The following is a 20884-nucleotide window of genomic DNA, read 5'->3' on the forward strand; positions in this document are numbered from 1 at the left end:
ATCAAAGCTTTGCACATGAAAATGTTAGTAAGAGTTTTCTTTAATAAATAAGTTTCTACAAAAAAATAGCTCAAGTCTGAGAGAGGAGGATTTTTCATACAGAATTGAGAGCTATTTTGACAGCTGATACCAGAAAGTGAGCTGAACTTTGCTTTCATTTTAACATGACTCAGTGTCATTAACCAGAATCAGAAAGTGAATTCTTGATGACCAGGCTTCAGAAGGTCTGCAGCTGGTGAAATCACACCATGATCTCTTTCTCATATGACCATAGAATGAATGGGCTAGGCTATGAAAAGTTCAGTGGTTAGAACTGCAGACATACATATGGCTTTCATGAATGTGTAGTGAGAAATTAAAAGTGTTCAGCTCAGGTAATATCTAGGAAATCCAGTAATGAACTGCAGAAATAAGCAGAAGTTTTGGCATAGCCAATTGTAGCATCAAGATTAAGTGCAGAGCTCTTGTGTAGAATAACTGGAGAAGATACCAGATCCTGACAGCTGTCCAGTTGCGCAGTCGTGTCTTGCTCTCCCTCCCCACTAAGGTTCTCATAACATCACTATAGGGAAGTATTGGGTTATTACACAGCACAGAGTTGAACAAGAAGCTATATAAAATCAACATGGATTTGTATTTGTCATTAGATAAAATATTTCACTGCTTTTTTGTGTTAACAAAACAGTCTTCTGAGTAATATATAGTTCAGACAACAAGGGTAGTTCTGCTCTCAAAACTTAATAATTTTCCACCAAAAAGCATTTGGAAGCTTTCAAAAGAAGCTATTCTCTGTGGGAAATGGATTATATTTCCATTTTACCCACACATAATGAGTAATGGCAGATGGAATTTGTTCACTTTTATCCACAAGTGTCTACTCTCGAACTACTCGACTAACAGCAGCATTCTGAGTATCCTCAGAGCCCAGCATCTGTCATCTCTCACTGAGTAGCACTTTTGTTTCTTTTTAAAACTGCAGAAGAGGAGAGTCTTGTTTGAATTCCAAATGGGTAACCTAGTGGCAAGGAGCTCATGCTGTAGAGTGTTTCAGCCAGACATGTGGCATCCATTGTGGGCTTTATAGACTGGTCTAACTTTTATGATTACTTGAAAGTTTTAAGTTTATGCTTAGAGGCTTGGTTGTTCATATCAAGTGGTAATTTACAATGCCTCTGGGAAGTGCCTGATTCAGCAGTATCTTAGGTACTCACAGTTAGTTTATTCAACTCTCAGAAGAATTGTGATGTTGCACGTACATCTTTTGCTATAGAATTGCTGCCATCTGATTCAACAGAATCATCTGTTGAATCAACAACCTTGCCATCAACATTGATATCTTACAGTACCTTATTCATTCTTAAAGCCTTGAAAAGTGGCAAAACTGCAGAAGAACAGGAGTAAAAATCATTTACCTGGTTTAAAAGAGAAAACCCTACAAGATCCTAGAAGAAAATAGATCCAATTTTTTTAACACCTCTTTTGCCAGGCTTTGACTTTTTGTTAGGGAAATTAAATGTGAAAATGTGAGGCTAGAGTAATACCTTTCTGCACTTTACAGAGAAGCCATCAGAGGATAATATTCTTGTTCATATTGTATTCATCACTCTTAGGATTGCTTCATTTAGTACTGTATCTTTTTCAGTGCCCGTGTTACTGCAGTGTCCCCCACTAACTAGTATTAATTGAAGCAATTTATTCTACCAAAGCTGAAGATGACCTATTTATACTTTTATATAATGAATATTAACAGGTTGCATTTATCTTGTCATGTTTTGTCATCTTCTTTTTCTACTTCATGCAAATTTGCTGCCCCATACATACTTTGCTCAGACTTGGCACTGTGGAGCATAGATGTTTCTCTGCTTTGCGTGAGAGATCATAGATACTTACCACCTATCACAATATGGAAAGAGAAGCAATCCTGAACTGACATCATTGCTCCTTCATTTACTTTCTGGCAAAAGAATGTCTCATTCTGCCAATTAACAGATCAATATCTTATTTCAGCAAAAACATATTAATGTTTTTTTCCCTTTAAAATAATGTTTAGTGTAATGTGTATGCAATATCATATACAAAGTATATGGTGCTGATCTATTTCCAAGGGGCGTGAGAGATCTTACACCGTGTCAGTGAATTTGTAGGGTTGTGGAAAACCACTATTTCAGTTCTACATAAAGCAGCTGTCACAGCACTGCAGAAAGCAACTGTGTACACAAATGCATGTACAAGAATATCTTAGATTCCTTATTATTACTAATATAAGACATATTGTGTCTAATCTGAATTTATGTTATAGATCTCTACTATGTGTAAAATAGTTGGCTTTTAATAATTTGGCTGTTATACTTAATTTAACTGGTCTTTGGCTCATGAAAAATGGAAAGAAAAACACTTTCTCTCACATCAAAATATTTGATATTCTCTGCAATGGAGAACCGTAAAAATAGCAGAGCAAGATACTGCTGAGTTATGCGAGGTAAGGTCAAAAATTATTCATTGCAGTGAACAGCAGAATTTGTAGAGCAAGAGCTCAAAATATATACAGACTTCTAGTGAATGAAGAATATTAATACTGAAATACCTCTACCAAAGCCTCTCTTTTTAGTCCTCTGTCATGCTAAACTATACCCACAGTTCTGGATTAGGTGGTTCAAGTTTTTTCCCGTCTAGATTTTTTCTTATCTATTATGTAGAAATTATTGTAGATGACATGGAGAGAGAGTCTATATTCTAGACTCTAATTACTCTCTGGATATTGGTTTAATACTGTAATTGATCCTACATATCAAAAAACATATTTCTGGTACTAATTTGTGTTTTGTTTTAATGTCAATTTTATCACTTTTCATTGAGTTTGAGACTTTTGAATTATTTTCAATTTCTCATTCCAATTGGTATAAATTTTTTACTTGTTTCTATGCAGGTTCTTGCAGAAGTATGTTTCACAAATGGAGATTTGTTTTCTTAAATCTTTAAGTATTTAATGGATCTATCTATGAGATAGTGACTCAATTAATGCCAATCTTCTGTCTTAATTGTGAGCCAGTTTCTTTACATTGTTTGAAGGACATTGTGCTATTTCAAGGACATTCTTCATGTGGCATCTTAATCCTAGGCTTTTGCCATTTATCTCGCTCGCTTCTCAGAAGAGCAGCAGTGTATATCTGTTTCCTTAGATATGTCAGTTCAGGTCAATTGCTCTTTCCTACTCAAATCCCTCCTTTAGTGTTCTTGAACTTTATTTTCTATTCTAGGTCTATGCTCAATTAACTTTATAGAAGTATAACTCTCAGGATTCAATAGTATTATGTAGATTTGCCAAGTTAAAACGCAATTTTAAATGACTTTAGGCTGGGACTTTAAATTGCTACTGTGCACTTTCTACATAGTTTCTCACTGGCTGACTTATAGGAATGGCTTCATTTCATCAGTGTCGAATGGATTTTTTCTATTGGAGATGAAAATGAAGTTTTCAAGTATTCAGGAATTATGTCATTCTTCATAAGGAATTAACCAATACTTTCGACCTTTGTGAATGATTACGGCTAGTATGGCAGCACGTAAAGATGGTGATGAATCCACTCACCTGAGATGTGCCAAACCGATGAGATCACAGGCTAAACTTTGTACTCCTAACGAAGTTACTTCACTTCTGAGAAAAGTATTCTAGTCAACTTTGGCTGGGATCCAGCATTATGTGAAACACCATGTCAGAGCTCCCATTTATTTTTCTCAGTGTTCTAGTCTGACATATTTGCACCACTTTCTAGTTTTGAGATATGTTTGCATCTTAGACATTTTAGTTTTAGTAATTTGCTGTTTCCTGTTTAAAATAATTTTAAAAGCTATTAAATAAACAAAGTCTTCATAGTGACTTTCCCAAAGCTCAAAACTTCTCACTGCACGTAAGAACACCGTTCTTTGTTGTTGCTTAGAAGCTGGTCTATAAATTCTGTGACTTTGTCCTTAGTCAGGAAACAAAATCAAATTGTCCTAAGTGGGGTTTCACAAGATACTATATGAAGCCAAACTATAATTCAAATTGAAAAATATTGTCCTCTTCATTTCAGTTACCTATTAATTTTGCAGTACTATTGAAAAAGCAGTCAAGTTTGTCCAGAATGAATTGTTCATTACAAGGTCTTGCTGCCTAATGTTCATTTTCCTGTGATTCTCAGGAGATGTTTTATTGTCATTTATATAGCACCATAAATTTGCAAAACACTAAAATTAGAATATCTGCATTCTTCTCCCTGAAGATCTCACATACTTAAAGGCCCATTAAAGCAGCATCAGTCACGTCAATGTGCTTCTGTGTCTTGCATGGAAAACCATAGTCCCGACAGAAAAAATGACAGTGGCTTGGTAGCCCCAGAGGAGGAAACCCTTCCCTAGTTCTCTTTTTTCTCTTACTTTATATTGGCTAGTCATTGCCTTTAAAGAACTTACTGTCTTGGGAGATGGATGACACTGTTTGCTGAATTATCAGGAATAGGACAGAGAGCAGTTTTCCATAATTGTCCTGTCCTTCCCTGAATTTTTGCCATGCAGATGAAATCCTTAATGACAAACTAAGAATTTTGAGTGTTGAACCAGGTATGATAAAATTTTCACCCAAAAGACAGAAGTTTCAGTAGCATTTAAGGTTTGATTCACAATCTTCATGGTTTTAATATGTTTCGGAGTTCTTGGTGGCTCTATGCTTATGAGTACATAGGTATTCTAATCTCATTGTTCACTTAAAATCTGCTTTTATAATGTGAAATGTTTCAGTAAGTGTTTAGCCATAGACTAAATTCTTTAGTAAAGGAGTCTTAGTAAAGGAGTGAGGCCACAATATGCAAAATATATGCACACAAGGGCATCGTATTTGATATACCTTACGTTGACTTCAAGTTTCAGAAACAAGTTGTCATTAGAGTAAGATCTGTTTCAATTCATCTTCAGTCTACAAGTTTTATCAGATTGTGAGTGGCAGAGATAAATTTAATTAACTCCATACACATAACAACTTTCACATTCACAGAATGTGTTCCCTGGATTGATCTACATGTCTGTCTCGTGGCATAACAACTGTCACTTTCTTCAATTTCTTGTCTGTTAAAAGGTTTTCAAGTTTCAAAACACATGTTCCCATGTTTAATTTCTTTGGATAGTGTAACCTTAGTTCCAAAGGAGTCATCAGGTCAAAGTTTTAGAGTTTTGGTAAGACAGAAGATGCATGCTCTGGATTGATTGTAGTCCTTTCAAACATTCCATCTGCTGAAAATTATTGACACGTGTTATTTGGATAGTCACATCACAAACTAATGTAGATGATCTTATTCACTGTTGTGATAGGAAAAAATAAATATTCACCTTTTTTTAATTCTGATGGCAATTTTCAACTGTATTTACTAGTATTTTGGGATAACTTTCAACTCCATTTGTTTGAGCCTGAAACAGAGTCGCTATAGTCGGGTGGTGTGAATGTTCACAGTGGAGTTAGGAAAACTAAACTCAAGTTTCTGATTCAAAGAATATGTAATTATTGTGTAATAGAGTATCATGAACTTCAAGTATGGAACAATCTAATTTATCAGGTTCACAGGAGGTAGTAAATCTTGAAAATTGGTATTTAATGCATGCAGGCTTTATATATGTGAGCAGAAGGATTGCTTACCTCCTGCTTATGAGGATCTTCACACTTCTGTGGAATTGTTTCTGATGTTTACTGGTGTGAATTTAGCATGACATTTCAATAATTTCCTTTAGGGGACTAATGGTTCAAGTAAGTGTTGGGCAGCCAGAAGCTGCATGATTAACAAAGTCATGAATCTCCTTTGTAGAATTGTCTTCTAATTTACTGAGAAGAGCTCAGGAACCTTAAGTTTACACTGACATCAAGCTTTCTCTGGAGATCCTGACAGATATCAGTACTTTTCAGGACAAAGTCCTTAATATCCAGTTCAGGAGGCATGCTTTGCATGACTTCCTTTATTATTTGAACTTTCTAGATTCTCTAGCCTAGATTGTTGAGCATGTGTGCTTGTAGATACACATTGCTTGTGGAGATTGAAAACAGTATTTAAACTGCGGCTTTCTCCAAGCTTTTCCTTGCAGTTCTAATTGAAAATGCAGTTAATGTTGATAAAGATCAGAAGTATGTCTTCAGTCAAAATTTTCCAACAAATTACCTTTTCTGTCTGAATTTCACATTTATTTCCTCTAGTTTGTCTTTATTGGATGAATGAGCTTTGGATGAGCTCCACCTAGAGCTGGAGGATTCCCAGCAACACAGCTATTTCAGAAAGAGAAGCTAAGATAAAGGTTTAAATTAAAAAGCTTAATGTATCTGTTTTCAAAATTTGCACTCACCTAACAGAGTAACTTGAGAATAAAAAAAAAAAAAAAACAACCCACACAGACTTCCATTAAATACATGTTCCAGAGACCAATGATTTTTGAAATACATCCTACAAGTACTGATTCTACAAGCAGTTGTTTGTCGTGATCAGATCTAAAAGCCCTTTATCTCCTGTCAGCTGATGGCTGTGCTATGACCTTTGGCTACAGACTTCTGGTAGGAAATATGTCCCATATATATTTCTACAAAGAATGAAACTCTAACAGCCTTATCAAATAACAGCAGTACTCATTGTGTTTAACAGTGCTGGAAATTAGTTTCTCAGGAACTGATCTTGACAGTTCAGCTGTCACAAATGGATAGACATATCTGTAAATACATCGGTCCTACAAACAAAATTCTGTCTGCAAGAAGTGGAAGTTAAAATTGGCAGACTTCTGAACAAATGAAATGTTCTCAAGCAAAAGGATGCATAGGAAAAATCCCTCCGGGTAATGGTTTTGCCCACATTACATTTATCAGCTTTATCTGCATAGTTTGCTTTTTAGACACTGAAAACTTTGTGCTTTAATAGAGAACTTATGGGGTTCTGTGCTAAAGTGAAATATGCTCCTCCTCCTTGCACCTACCGTAACTGCTTAAAAAGGAGTTTTTTTCTTCCTCCTTTTGAATGGAAGGAATAAATTTTTGGTTTTACACTGGCATGTTTCTGGTTCCTTTTTGGAATTCTTAGAGTTAATGCAGAATGTGAAACGTAGGGTATTTGAAAATTCTAAAGCCTTGATATGAAATCAGATAGAGTTCTTAAAAGGAAAAGGAGTAGGAGATTGAATTGAAATGCCCGTCCAGCAGTTTATGTTAGATGACAAATTTGTCACTTTGGTTAGGCAAGAGTAAAAGCGAAGAAACATCTGGACATATTTCAGAGCAAGCATCTAAATTCAAATTAAAAGATACAATGGCTATAGCTATCTACCCTTACTGCTGCAGATGCTTTTATATGCAGAAGCTTATCTGTCACTCCAAACTGGCATCATGGGGGAAGAGTTTTCAATCTGAGATATTTTAGCTTTCAGGATTGTCATTAGAAAGCTGAATATTATTTAGTCATTCTCTTCTTCCATCCTCCAGGTCATCTGGATAAAAGGAGGTATAGCTTAATTATTTCCTTTCTTGTGTATCAGTTTTGAAGATTTAGTGACTACAGAATAATTTTTATCAGTTGTGATAGTTAAGATGCCAGGCAGAGAGGGACCTGGGATTGTTGATTGACAGCCATCTGAACATGAGGGAGCAGTGTGCCCAGGTGGCCAAGAAGACCAATGCAATCCTGACCTGTATCAGAAACAGTATTGTCAGCAGGAGCGGGGAGGTGATCTTTCCCCTGTACTTGGCTTTGGTGAAGCTGTACCTCAAATACTGTGTCCAGTTTCGTGTCCCTCTCTTCAAGAAGGACATGGAGGTGCTGGAGAGGATTCAGAGGCAGGCTACCAAGCTAGTAAACAATTTAGAGTATATCTCATATAAGGAATAGCTGAGGGATCTGGGGCTGTTTAGCCTGGAGAACACTCAGGGGAGACCTCCTCACTCTCTACAACTACCTGAAAGGAAGTCGTGAGGCAGGGGTTGGTCTTTCCTCCCTAGTGACAAGCAATAGAACAAGAGGAAATGGCCTCAAGTTGTGGCAGGGGAGGTTCAAGCTGCATATGAGGAGGAATTTCTTTCCTGAAAGGGTTGTCAGGCATTGGAACGGGCTGCCCAGGGAGGGACTGGAGTCACTGTCCTTGGAAGTGTTTAAGAGATGGATAGATGTTGCAATTAGGGAAATGATCTAGTGGTTGACAAGGCTGGGTCAAAGGCTGGACTTGATGATCTTAAAGGTCTCTTCCAGCCGAAACAATTCTATGAGTGTTTTCTAGTTCCCTGTCTATCGGTTTAGTACAACAAAATAAAAATAAAACTATACAGATCTCTCCCATCACATTTTATTTGTTGGTTTGATTTTTGAGGCTTTAGGATAAAACCAAAGTCATAGAAGTAAATCATGTAGGACATCTAGCCATAGGCATTCTCAGTGAAGTAAGTTCTCTCTAAGAAGGTTTTGACTTGTTACACAAAAATTAGCTTCTGGCAGGAAGAAGCCACATTTCCCAATCTTGGCCTATGCTTAATTTCTATAGGATGTGCCTTCAGCTAACAGTACTGTTTTCACATATGTGACCATAGTATTGGTGTGCAAGGGCAGAGCTGAAAAAAAGAGAATGAAACAGTTTCTACTTGATACTATTTATGACACTTCTAAACAAAATGACACTATGGATTCTGTTTGAAGGCCAAAGGAGTGTTAGACTGTTGTGGCTCTTAAAGAGCATATTTAGTTTGAATAATCCAAAGGTCACTTAAGATTGACTTTTCTATTGAACCCTTCTGTTGAACTTTACTGCATTTCTCTTGCAGTAATTTCTTTTTTTAAAACAGTGTATTTAATTGAAAAATGAAATATTTAGATGTAATGTTCCAGGGAGATATCCTGAAGGCATGAGTCCAGGTATGTCTAGTAGATACATTAGGTACTGGTAGATATGAGATATTTGATCCTCAGGAGCCCACAGACTTGACAGGCTGTCATTGTTTTACTGATGAGGTAGAATTAGGGCAAGAACAGAAAAAATAGGACTTAAGGTAAGATCTGAAGAAAGTCTAAGAAAAAAGAGGAGACAGTTTGACACCATAGAATCTGTGTCAAGAATTTACAACCATCAGTGAGCGAGAACGTTGTGCAGCAGGAACAAAGGTCGGTCTTTGATAAACAGTGGGAAATTATTTGAAAAGTAGGAGAGGATCTGAGCAGAGAGGGAAATAGGGGATAGTGAGACCACAGATAATCCTACAGACTGTCAGACAATATAAACTTACTGGAGAGAAATGTCATATCAAAGTGATCTAAGTGAAATAATATGACAAATACTACAGATAATAGAACAGTTATGCTACGGGCATCGATGAAAATGCATTCAGGCAAGGTGCTTGTTTATGTCTGTCCTCTGAATATCACTAATTCTGATTCTGCATTTTAGAAACCCCCACATCTCTCATCCTCTCTGTATCAGCTCTGGATTTGGTCAAGCTGCCGTTGAATGTTTATGTAAATACTGAAACATTTCTGCCTATCTATCCTTCATACTCACTGTTCTTTCTGTTCTAGTTGGCCACGTGGGACTCTGAGAAAGGACTGAACGGTAGCCTCCAAGAACGACGTCTGGGCAATGACTTGCAAGGATTAACACTCAAAGTGGTGACTGTCTTGGTATGATCCTATTCAGGAAATAAAATACTCAAACTAAAAAGGTTCTGACTGAGTATTTTAGGCACTTCACTCAGTATTTTTTCCCTATCATTTTAAGTTCTGTATTTTTGGATGATCAGTTACATAAGCAAGGAAGATAGATAATAGCCTTTTATTATTTTATGTAAAGCTGTGATAGAGATATGGAGCATTTATTTGTTGGCTTATACAGTTTTTCTGCATTGTAACTCCTACTGAGCATGAAGCCAGCACAGGGCCTGAGTACACAGGGATGCATTTCAGATACTGTACTCTTAACTCAGATATGCAGTTTCATGGATTTTAAGATCAGTTGGGCCAATTATGATAATCTAATCTTGGCTCTTGTATACTGCAGGCTGTAAAATTTAATCAAGAGTTTTCTTCATCAAACTCATAAATTCCTCTTGAGAATAAACTATGTCTCTTAGAAAGACATAGTCCTTCCAAAAATCATTATGCTTCTGGGACTACACTCCCCAATTTTCTTTCCTTGATAGGGTGATAGGGAAGGTTATGCGGTAGCTGATGTAGGAGGTGAGCAGATCCCTTCCATAAGAATATCAGTACAAGGCTGTAAAGGCTGCCAACTGCAGTGGCTGTGCTGCTGACAGCCCTGGTGTTCTCCTGCAGGAGAGCTGGACACCCCTGCCTGCCAGAAAACATAAAAAATGCTGTATTTCTTTGATCCCAAGACCTACTTTGATTTAAAATACCCCATGAACCAGTACCCAATGAAGGTTATTCTTTGAATTTTCAGAATTTAAAAGATTCATGGAATATAGCACTTTTAGCTCTTGTTTCAGTATGTCTCCTGGATAAAAGATTAATCCTTGTCTATAAAAGCTGGCTTTCTCAATCTGATATGTTCTGAGATAGGTGGACAGTAGTAATGTTACTATCTAGAACTCACATGCTTAACTTAATATCTATATTCTAAACAGCTAATTAGGGCACTAAGGTCTGAGCCCTCTTTATAGTCAGTAAGAAGAGGCAATTAATCCTGTGGACACAAGGAAGCAGCTAGATGGAGTTGAAATGTCTTCCAGAGTCTCTGTCTCTTCTCAAGAGCTGTGTAAAACCCAAGACCACAGATAAGACTCAAGTGCTGAGGCAAGGGTGTCTGAGATGCCTCATAGTATTCTTGTATGGCCTACCATATTTTGTCTCAGAAGGTTATGAGTGTCTCAAAATCTGTGCCAGTTTGTCCAACATTAACATCCCTTTGCTAAAAGAAGCAAACTAGAAAAACTTGTTTCAAGTATCACTTAAGATATTGTTTTTTTCTCAGGAAGAACCTTTTGTGATGGTGGCAGAGAATATACTTGGACAACCAAAACGATATAAAGGGTTTTCCATTGATGTCCTGGATGCACTTGCCAAAAATTTGGGCTTCAAGTATGAAATATATCAAGCTCCTGATGGCAAATATGGACAGCAACTACAAAACAGCTCCTGGAATGGCATGATTGGAGAACTCATTAACAAGGTACACAGATAAGAAACTGCATTAAAAAATAATAACAATAAAAAAGATGCTGGAATAAGGTGTCACAGCTTTGTAAGGAGGTTGTTTAAATTCTCCCCTTCCTGCATTCCAAATGACAAGAAAATGAATTAGGATGAAAGCACCAGTGCAGAATGCTTCTGAGCTATGGCTGTTTTGAGTGTGGTGTAAACTGTGCAATTTAAGACCCTATATACAGGATAGCAATTAAAGACTGTTGTTCTATTTACTCCCAACTGTTCTCCACATAAATTGTATCAGTGTAAGTCTGTGTTTAGACAGCTGCAAGAATAAGAGAGGACATATATGTGTGTGTGATTGAATGACTATAGAAATCAGAGAAAAAAACCATATATTATTAAAATACTAATTATTTTCATTCTTGTCTTTATGACTCTGACATTTGGTTGTAGATGTGACTTTATTTGGATCACTTTCTGGAAACGTGTTTGATAATGACCAACTGTTTGACTCCAAAACAGGAAAAGTGTCCCTAGTAATATACGATGGAGTAGTATATTGAAGGACTACAATTTAAACTGATCTCAAGATTATTCATTCATTTAAACTAGAGAGAACCAAATTTTTTTTTTTAATTACAGTCTTGCAAATCAGGAGGAAGTTCATTGAATTCCAATGAAATAAATGGAGAAAATTTGTAGCTTAGAATCTCCCAAAGAATGAAATTAGAGAACATTTTGTTTGTGTTCTCGCTATCTGACATGGGACAAATGTTAATCAAGAAAAATAATCAAAGGAATTCATATTCCATGGGTTGACACTTGGTAGAAAAAGTTACTCTTCTGCAGTGGCTTTACTACTGGAAGTGAAAGCTTTTTCATTATCTAATAGCTAAGTGGCTCAGGATCCGATAAGTAGATGTTTAGGAAGAAACAGAAGCAACTAAAGCAATGGCAAACAAGTGTATAATAATGCTATAATCTTGGTTGGTGCTAAGAAATATAAAGAACCTTTTACTTACTTTGCATTGACATCAGTTGTTTGAATTTCATTGATTTGAAAATATGGTAAGAAATCATGTTAAATTTCTTTGCAAATTGCTTTCTTTGAAGCAACAAAGTATCTACTGTGGTATTTTTTAATGCTATTTCTGCTACTAGCTTTTCCACTGACTCCAAAGGATTTCAAAGCAGACCTACCTCACCTAGCATTTGTTTAACTTTCCCAACAAAATGTAGAGATAGGACACAAAAAGTACGTTCTATTTTTTAAGACAACTGTTTTTATGAGGATGGAAAAATATTCAAAATATAATTGCAGCTCTTCAAAAGGTTCAGGAATCTTATTTATATGCTCTTGTTTCATCTTTCATTGAATTTGCTTACTCTTTAAGGTCCTTGTACGTGTAAAACCTACTTGCTTTAAGTGTTGAGGTCAAAGTAATTTCAGGAGTGAAGATGCCTTTGGTGCATTCTTACAGTTACTAGTTTTTGCAATCCATTTATTCATTGTGAAAAGCAAACAAAATCTTCCTCCCAGTTGTCATATGAAATCCCTTGATGAATAGGGGAAGTTGGGAACTCTGCAGAGAAAACAACAAACATTAGCTCTTCACATCTTGCTATCGAATACATAAGCTAAACAAATGGTGTTTCTTTCTCATTGCTTGCAGTGCACCAGGTTAATATAGCTTGGAATTTTTGGCATCTTTTGGAAAACAAGTAAGGGATACAGGTTAAATAAGTTGTACTCATTCCAGAAAGGAGTCAGGATGCTGCTTTTTGTTTTAGAATGTGTTGACAGATTATGTTTCACAACTTTGCTTTAGACCAGTGCAATTCACTAGTGTTCAAATGATCACACTAATTCTGGTTTCATTTTTAGACAATTCATTTAAATTTCTCTCCATATTTAAAGTTATACAAAGAAATGCTTGGAGTTATTTGGCTCTTAAAAAGTTTCTCCTTAAGGCTCATGCTGGCCAAATTCATGATGAAAGGAAGAGATCTGATCTGTTGTGTTTTTCTCACAGAGAGCAGACTTAGCCATCTCAGCCATCACTATAACACCAGAACGAGAGAGTGTCGTGGACTTCAGCAAGCGGTACATGGACTATTCTGTGGGGATCTTAATCAAAAAGCCCGAAGAGAAAATCAACATCTTCTCTCTCTTTGCTCCTTTTGACTTTGCCGTGTGGGCTTGCATTGCTGCAGCCATCCCCATAGTGGGTGTCTTGATATTTGTCTTGAACCGGATCCAGGCAGTCAGGTCACAGAATGCTTCCCAGCCGAGCCCTTCTGCATCCTCCACCCTCCACAGTGCTATTTGGGTCGTGTATGGTGCCTTTGTTCAGCAAGGTACTTCCTCTCTTATAAACACCACTGACAGATGTTCAGATATGTTGGGTAAAGCAGGTCAGGACATGTTAGTCTTAGCCAGAATGAAGGTGAAAGAGAAGGCTCATTTTGGGAAGTAATATCTTTTATTAGTACAGCTGATGAAAAGTGGGTAAGTCTGTGACAGAGGGGACTACATTCAGCTTTTTTGTCTTTGAGTAAGTCCAGAAAAATCCACTCCTAGCAGACTTTTCCACTTTGGGGAAATTACCACATGGCAAATAAACTACAGAGCAGCTTGGTGCAGAATTAGACCACTTCTCCAACTCTGTAATTAGCACCTTTCCTAACTGTTAAAATTTAATTTTTGAAACTTGTGTATTTTTGAACTCATGTGACACAGTTTATCTTTTGATTCTCTCAACGGGAAAATTATTAGTAGTCATTTAACTAACTTCACACTTGGGAATCTCCATGCATAGAATGAACCCTATCAAATTCAGTAGGATTGCTACCATTAACAAAGTTACTTTTGTAAACAATTGTTTGCAAAATCTGTCCATGCAATTTTTGTCCCATATCTACAGCGCTAGTAGTATTCTTAGAAGACAGGTTCTGTTGAATGCTAACATATGAGTATATTAACTTTCTTCTACATTTTTTTTACACCGTGGTTGCAAGCTTATAAAGCTTTAGCTGGAAGATCCTTACTATTGTTACGAAACTTGGTTCCTCATCTCGTTAAGGTGGCATCGTTGATGGGTTTAAGTGCAGTAAGATACAATCGACACAAACATATACTGAAGTGACTAGCACTAGCTGTATGGTAAGGTTTGGTCTCAATGTGTAATGAAGTCTGCTAGGCAGAAATCTTCACTTTGTTTGAAATATTGTAAAAAGTAGCAAATAATGACACTAATACTTTGGTCTTTGGAGATTTAAATACAGCATAGATAGCACACAAACCCATTGCATAGTTTTGTGGGGTTTTTTTTGCAGTCTTAAATGGTCATTGAAAACAAAATATTACTTTATCCTGAACACTATAATGATTTAATTCCTCCATGTTAGTCGTGCTTCACCATTACATTTTTTCATGTAGAATATTTTTCAAGTTCTGTAATTTAATCCCCAATAATTCCCAAAGGAAATAGATTGAAAGATGATTTTCTGGAACAGTAAGAAGTTGAGTGGAGAAAATGTTTGTAAATTATCAGTGTTAGCAGAAGTAATGCTTTCCCTATAGTGAAAGGGCAGTCTGAAGGGGAAGCAGAAATGCAGAGGGCTAGCTCCAACAAGGTTTAATATAACAAGGTACACAGAGGGTCATGATAAATGGAAGCTGCTGAGAGACCCTAATTTCTTCTGTTTATTTGTAGGGGGAGAATCTACTGTCAATTCTGTGGCTATGCGCATTGTTATGGGAAGCTGGTGGCTCTTCACCCTTATTGTCTGCTCTTCCTACACAGCAAACTTAGCAGCATTTCTCACAGTATCAAGGATGGATAATCCTATAAGGTAAGAGCTTCTTCTTAACAGGAAGCTGGAAACTTGGATTTCACAGGAAGGTATTATCCATTTGAGCACTCATTCTTGCAAGAAGGAGATAACTCTAATGAAATACTCTGCTTTTTTTTTTTTGCAGTGGCTGCTTTTCTCCCTCTCTCTTCACTTTCACTCCAACAACCTCCAAGTAGTTTTGACAGGTGCCAGGAGGGGACATTGGCACTTTAATTGTGTATTTTTCCAGAAGAGAGATCTTTCATGTTTGTGTGTATTTTGCTTAACTAGAGTTCTCACTGCTTCAACTGTCTATTTCTTTGTTGAAGATCAGAAAGAAATGCCACCTCTAGGGAACTATATAACATTTCACTTCTCGCTTTCAATGTGTGATTTTATGTTTTCAATATTTTGAAGTACACTGTTGTTTATACTATTATTTGCATGTAAGATAATATAGGCTGTCTCTTAAAATATAAATGACCAGATTCAGAGGCATTATTTGCAGAAAAAGCTTCTTCTTAAGGAGGAAAAGATAACTGAATCTGATTCCAGGATAAAAGATGTAATATAGCAGTTGTTTTATTAAATTTATATATAATTCTCCACAGTTGTGTTGGCAATATTGTGATGATAAATTACAGCTTTTTTAACAAACCCAATTTATCTTGCAACTTTGACATCTTTCCCCTGCCATTTGCCTATTAATCTATACTGAATGAGAATATTTTCAATAAACCAAGCCTGTGAGCAGCTCCAGAGAGCTGCCAGTGGCTTGGTGGCAATTTATGCCTGACTGTTTAATATGTTTTTCTTCAGAAAATTTAAAGGCTGCAAATGTTTTCTTTTTTTTAATTTCCCCTTAAAACGCGGAAAAAATTTCCACCTTCATACTGTCATGGAGCACTGGGAAGGCCCCTGACCTTCCACAGTCAGTGCTAACAGGATTAGAGCCCAATATCTCATGTTTGATTTGATGGCGATGGAGTAGAGAGGTGACCAGAGGTTAGACAATGTGACACAAGCTCTCCTCCTAGAAGACACTGAGATGAGGATTTTAGGTATTAGTGAGTGACACAGTTACTGTTGGTCTCATTTGGAGTTGCCTTGGGAAAACTGGGACTGTAATGTTTGTGCTTCGATACTGAAACTGGGATATTGACACTGAAGTGAGGCTGGCACTTTAAAAAGCTGATTTTGTCCTCTGTCTGGTATCTGCACGGAAGGATATAAGTAAGATTATTTCTCCTAAACACAAGTTTATCAGTACTTTCAATTTTCAACTTGCCATTGTATACTGGCAGTTAATGTAACACTTTGTATGGATATAGTCTTATAATAATCATAAAGCCCAAAACCATAACAAGCTTAGTTTTTAAACAAATTTTCTATTAGTTTGGGCAAATAAGTGGGTTTTAACAGCAATAGAAATAAGAACTGCAAGTAATTTCTGGAAATAACATGAGAAAATAAGCAGAAAAGAACTACCACAGAATATCCCTGAGACCTGGTTTCAATGGGAGTAGGGTTAAGCTAAACGAATAAATTGCTTTTGAAATCTAAGACATAAATAATTATCTGGAAAGCTCAAATAATAAACTTCTCAAAAAATTAAGAAAGTTCCAGTTTCTTCATGACAGAAGAAATTGTCCATTTGGTCTACTGAGCAACTCCTAAATCTCAGCTAAGTTCAGAGGACAGAAGTTGGGGTGAAATGCAATGAGGAATCTGCAAAGAAAGACACAGGTTTAAGAACAGAACCATGAATTATTAGAGGAGGCCTTTGAGGTTGAGCTAACACAACATATACAAGGGGTTTTGATTCTCCTTCTTATTAAAATGACAAGACATTTCTCTCCTCCTCAAGATTCTTAGCAGTTATTTAGATAAAGCAACTGCTCAGCATTGTTTTGGGACTTTAGCAGCTGAAGAATCATAATTAAATGCCTTTCTATACCAAATGGTAGCTGTCACTTTGCAGGTTTCAGATGTCACATCCCCTTCACAGAATCACAGAACTGTAGGTGTTGGAAGGGTCTTCTAAAGATGATTTTGTCCTTATACAAGGTGAGGATACAGAAGAAAGAAAGCATTCTACTGTGATCTGCAAACACCAATAGAGTAATTCTGATGCTAAAACATAAATGTCTAGAGGTAATTTAAGTTGCCATGAGGCTCACTGCCTGTGCTCCAGTTACTTGGGTATAATGCTAGGGATTTATTGAATGTTGTCAGCCACAATGTGGATTATTCATATTTCCTGAGATCTCTAAAGTGTTCCCAGATTTAGACACCTAAATCCCTGAGTTTATCTAAAATGGTAACTCTCAGAAAGCATTTTGAGTTGATCACTGATTCACATAACTGAGACAGTTAAGGGATTTTGCTTGTCCTGGCTCACCTATGGCTATTTTACAAAGTTTGCAGAATCTCCCTCAGATCCTGCAACTCAGGGAGAGATTGAGATCTGGACTAACCCTTCTCATCAAGAACCACTAGTGCCTTGGAAGAGAGGAGATAAAGTAGTAGAGTCTCCGGAAAAGTCTGTTGCACCTTCATCCATTTCTAAGCTATGATGAAGATATTTTCATGTCCCTTCCCTTTTAGAAGAAACATAAAATGTTATGTCAAATTTAGAACAAATAATTTTACTGAGAAAGTAAACTACTGCCTTATATAACTACTTTGTGATCTGGTGTCTCAACTCCCAGTGCTACTTATCTTCAGCATCGTATGATATAGAGTGACTATTTTCACCTTTATAAATCTGCCACTTAGCTTGCCCATGTGATATCTTTCATGGATGTAGAAAGGAATACTTATGTGAAATCCATTTTTCCCACCCAAAGAGGCACAATGAGTTATAGCTAAAAATTTACTCGCCATCTGAGAACTGCCAAATCCATCTGTGCCTATTTCCATTGTTAAGAAAGCAACCTCCTATCTGCTCAGCAAATGTGTGCTGTCATCTGTCCCTCCATAGAGAAGTCCTCTGGTGTTCAGTACTGCTGCTGCTAAATTGCCATCAGGAGAGAAAATAGTATTCTAGTGCTGCAGTAGCTGCAGCATAGTTAAGATTTTCATTACAAGACTCATTTTCTTCCCAAGCCCATCCCAAAATGTCTAATAAAGGTTGTTTCAGCATAAAATTTGACATGTGTGGTCTGTGACTAGCAGAATATAGGAGTACGTTTGATTGAATAACTAGATGTCAATCAACCCAGTGATCATTACATCCACAATTTCACTGTAAAACTAGTGTGCTGTAGAAATCAGAAATGGTATTTCTTAGAAGGGGCTTGTTGAGACATTCACTGAAGCAAAGTGGAACTTTTGGAAGGCAGATTTCTAGAACTCGTATGTCAGATGAAAAACTGCTGCTGAGGGAATATATATATTTTTTTTTAAATCTGATATTGGCAAATCTCACAAGGCTTTTCCGTTCTGATTTGTGTTTCAAGGACTGCCTGTGGCTCACAGAATGGTGAAATATCCAGGTAGCACAGCAGAAAGCAGCTTTGATACACTGTCTGTATTTATTTCCTGACAGACTTCCTAAATCTCAAATGAGTTCCCAAGTGCTTTGCTATCTAGGTGCCCAGATCCCATGTAAGAAATGTGCCTGGTTTGGAAGAACAAAAAATCTTTCTTTGGGTTTTCCCAAACCCTCAAGGATTTCATCACAAGTGTGATACCAGGGAGAGGCACTGACTTGCTGTTCTGGCATGACTGAGCATTCTGCCCTTCTCCTCACGTCCTGTGTGCTCATTGCTTGTCTCAGTGTGACAGGGTGGTGAGGAGGGGTCAGAACATGGAGTCTGAGACTCACATCAAAATCTCTGTCCCTTCAGAGGGAAGCAGAAACTAGTGCAAACCTTTCCTGGTTGTTCATTTTCCAGTTGCTTGTGGCTGGTACTTCTGCAACCCTTTGCTCTTTCAATACTGCTTCTCTGAGCTCTCTGTCCAAATTACCTCTTGCCGTTTTCCCATCTCTACCCCAAACTCACAAGGGAACAAAGGCGATGTAGTGATTACCTCAGGATTTCTGCATTCACAGAGACTCACGGGTGGGGAAGTGAACCATCAAGCAGCTTTCCCAACCACACATGGGCAGAGGAAGGAGGGAGATGTTACCTAGTTTCAAAGCAAGCAAGCATTTTTGATGAATGTGCTGGTGGCATCCACTTTGGAGCTCAGGCTAGGAAGTATGTGGTCTGTGTTCTAACTTTGTAAGTGAGCAACTACTAATTTTTGGTTTTAAATAGAAATCAAGGTAATGTTTAGAGCCTTTGCTAATCCCTGACAAGCTTGTTTAAACCCAGATGATTTGCATTTATTATTCTAATATTTGCCTTTAGAAGTGCATACAGCTAAGAAGTCCTCTAATGGGTCAGTCTGCCAAGTAAAGGCTGAATTACTACATGAGAGTTTGTTCTTGCTTTTGTCTTTTTACATTTTCAAATGGCCCTTGGATCTGCTGTCTGACCTTCCATTTGTAATTATGGGTTTAATTAGCAGTGACTTAACTTCCAGCTTCGTTTCTTGTTAACAAGCAGACTACATGCAGTTCAGTAGCTGCACAGACATTCTGAAATGCAAATTTAGGAGAGCTTGTCTGACAAGAGGTTAAGAATCATGCAGAAAAAAATAGGACATTAAAAAAGTAGGCTATTTGCAAATTCAGAAAAGTCTAAATTTAAGATTTCATCAAATTGATCCTTATCATTTGCACATGCTATGGATGGTTTGAAAAGCATTTATATATATGCTTTCATGGACTGCATACAAATGCATATTATAGCTGCTTTTAAGTTCACAGCTGTTGTTTGATGATATGGGATTTCCTTATTTGTATTTTTAATTGCCAGATTTCATGTGTTTTGTTGACAGATGAAGATTTACAGCAGCTTAGTTGGGTTGATAGTCTGGCACGTGGAAAATTTGGGTGCAGATTCTTTTTCTATCACAAGCTTTGTTTGATCTTTGTAAGCTTAGCCTCCTCTCTGTCTCAGTTCGCTTTATGGATAACAGAGGAACAATTTTTTCCTATCTTGTACAGCTCATTGTCAGTTTAGCTGTTTTAAAGATGATGGCCAGACACCACTATATTATAATAACTCTGCAGGTATCAAAAAAGATAGATTTTCTGGGTTGCATACAAAACAAGCAACCTCAAAATATTTTAAAAGATGCCAGCTAAAGGGAAATGAACAACAGTTTAATCCTCTATAGTTAAGTGGATTTGATAGGGTTGGTAGCAGGAATCTCTCTGAAATCCCTCTGTATTTGCAGTGATTTTACCTTAAAATTCCTTGTGGTTGAAATCAGCCTTTCTGTTGTTTAATATCATATGTGGCTTTCTAACGATTTCATTTCCTTTTGTTTAATTTTTGTTTAATGTTTTGCAGTGTCTGCACAGTACCTCAGGCACTTTGGTAGGAGGCATGTCTGAATGAGTATGATAAAAAATAATTATCGTGATTATTATTTAAGGCCTGTGAGCAAAAGCTTCAATCATTAAATAACTAGATTAAGTTCATCCATAAAAAAGGAACACTAAAAAAGAGTGTAAGAAAGATACAAATGAATGAGCATGGACAAAACTTTCTTTCCAGAATATTCCTTGTTCAGACCCCAGGAAAGAAATTTCATGGAAATGCTCCGCAGACTGTGCAGCAGGGTGAAGATGCTCAAAGGCAGAGCTTGATAGACGTTTGCCTTCAGGCACTCCAGGAGGAGACATTGTGTTGTTGCCAGCACTAGAACACCCATTTTCTATCTTTTAATTTCACTTTCATTGATGGCGTTGCCCAATGGGTGCTCCTGGGAAACCCAGGGCTTCACAAAGACTGGAGCCTTTAAAAAGCTTTCCAAATGTTGGCATATGCCGTTCAACTACGGTTTAA

The 20884-nt window shown here is 37.0% G+C and overlaps 1 protein-coding gene across 1 annotated transcript in view; it reads left to right on the plus strand.

Moving 5' to 3' along the window:
* Positions 1-20884, plus strand: part of GRID1 (glutamate ionotropic receptor delta type subunit 1) — a 521647-nt gene that overhangs the window by 452038 nt on the left and 48725 nt on the right. The window contains exons 9-12 of the mRNA XM_062001480.1: positions 9555-9656; positions 10966-11163; positions 13175-13499; positions 14858-14996. Of these exons, the coding sequence (XP_061857464.1) occupies positions 9555-9656; positions 10966-11163; positions 13175-13499; positions 14858-14996 (764 nt within the window). The remainder of the gene's footprint in view (positions 1-9554; positions 9657-10965; positions 11164-13174; positions 13500-14857; positions 14997-20884) is intronic.

The sequence above is a fragment of the Colius striatus genome, chromosome 8 (genome assembly GCF_028858725.1).
Source record: "Colius striatus isolate bColStr4 chromosome 8, bColStr4.1.hap1, whole genome shotgun sequence".
Taxonomy (NCBI): domain Eukaryota; kingdom Metazoa; phylum Chordata; class Aves; order Coliiformes; family Coliidae; genus Colius; species Colius striatus.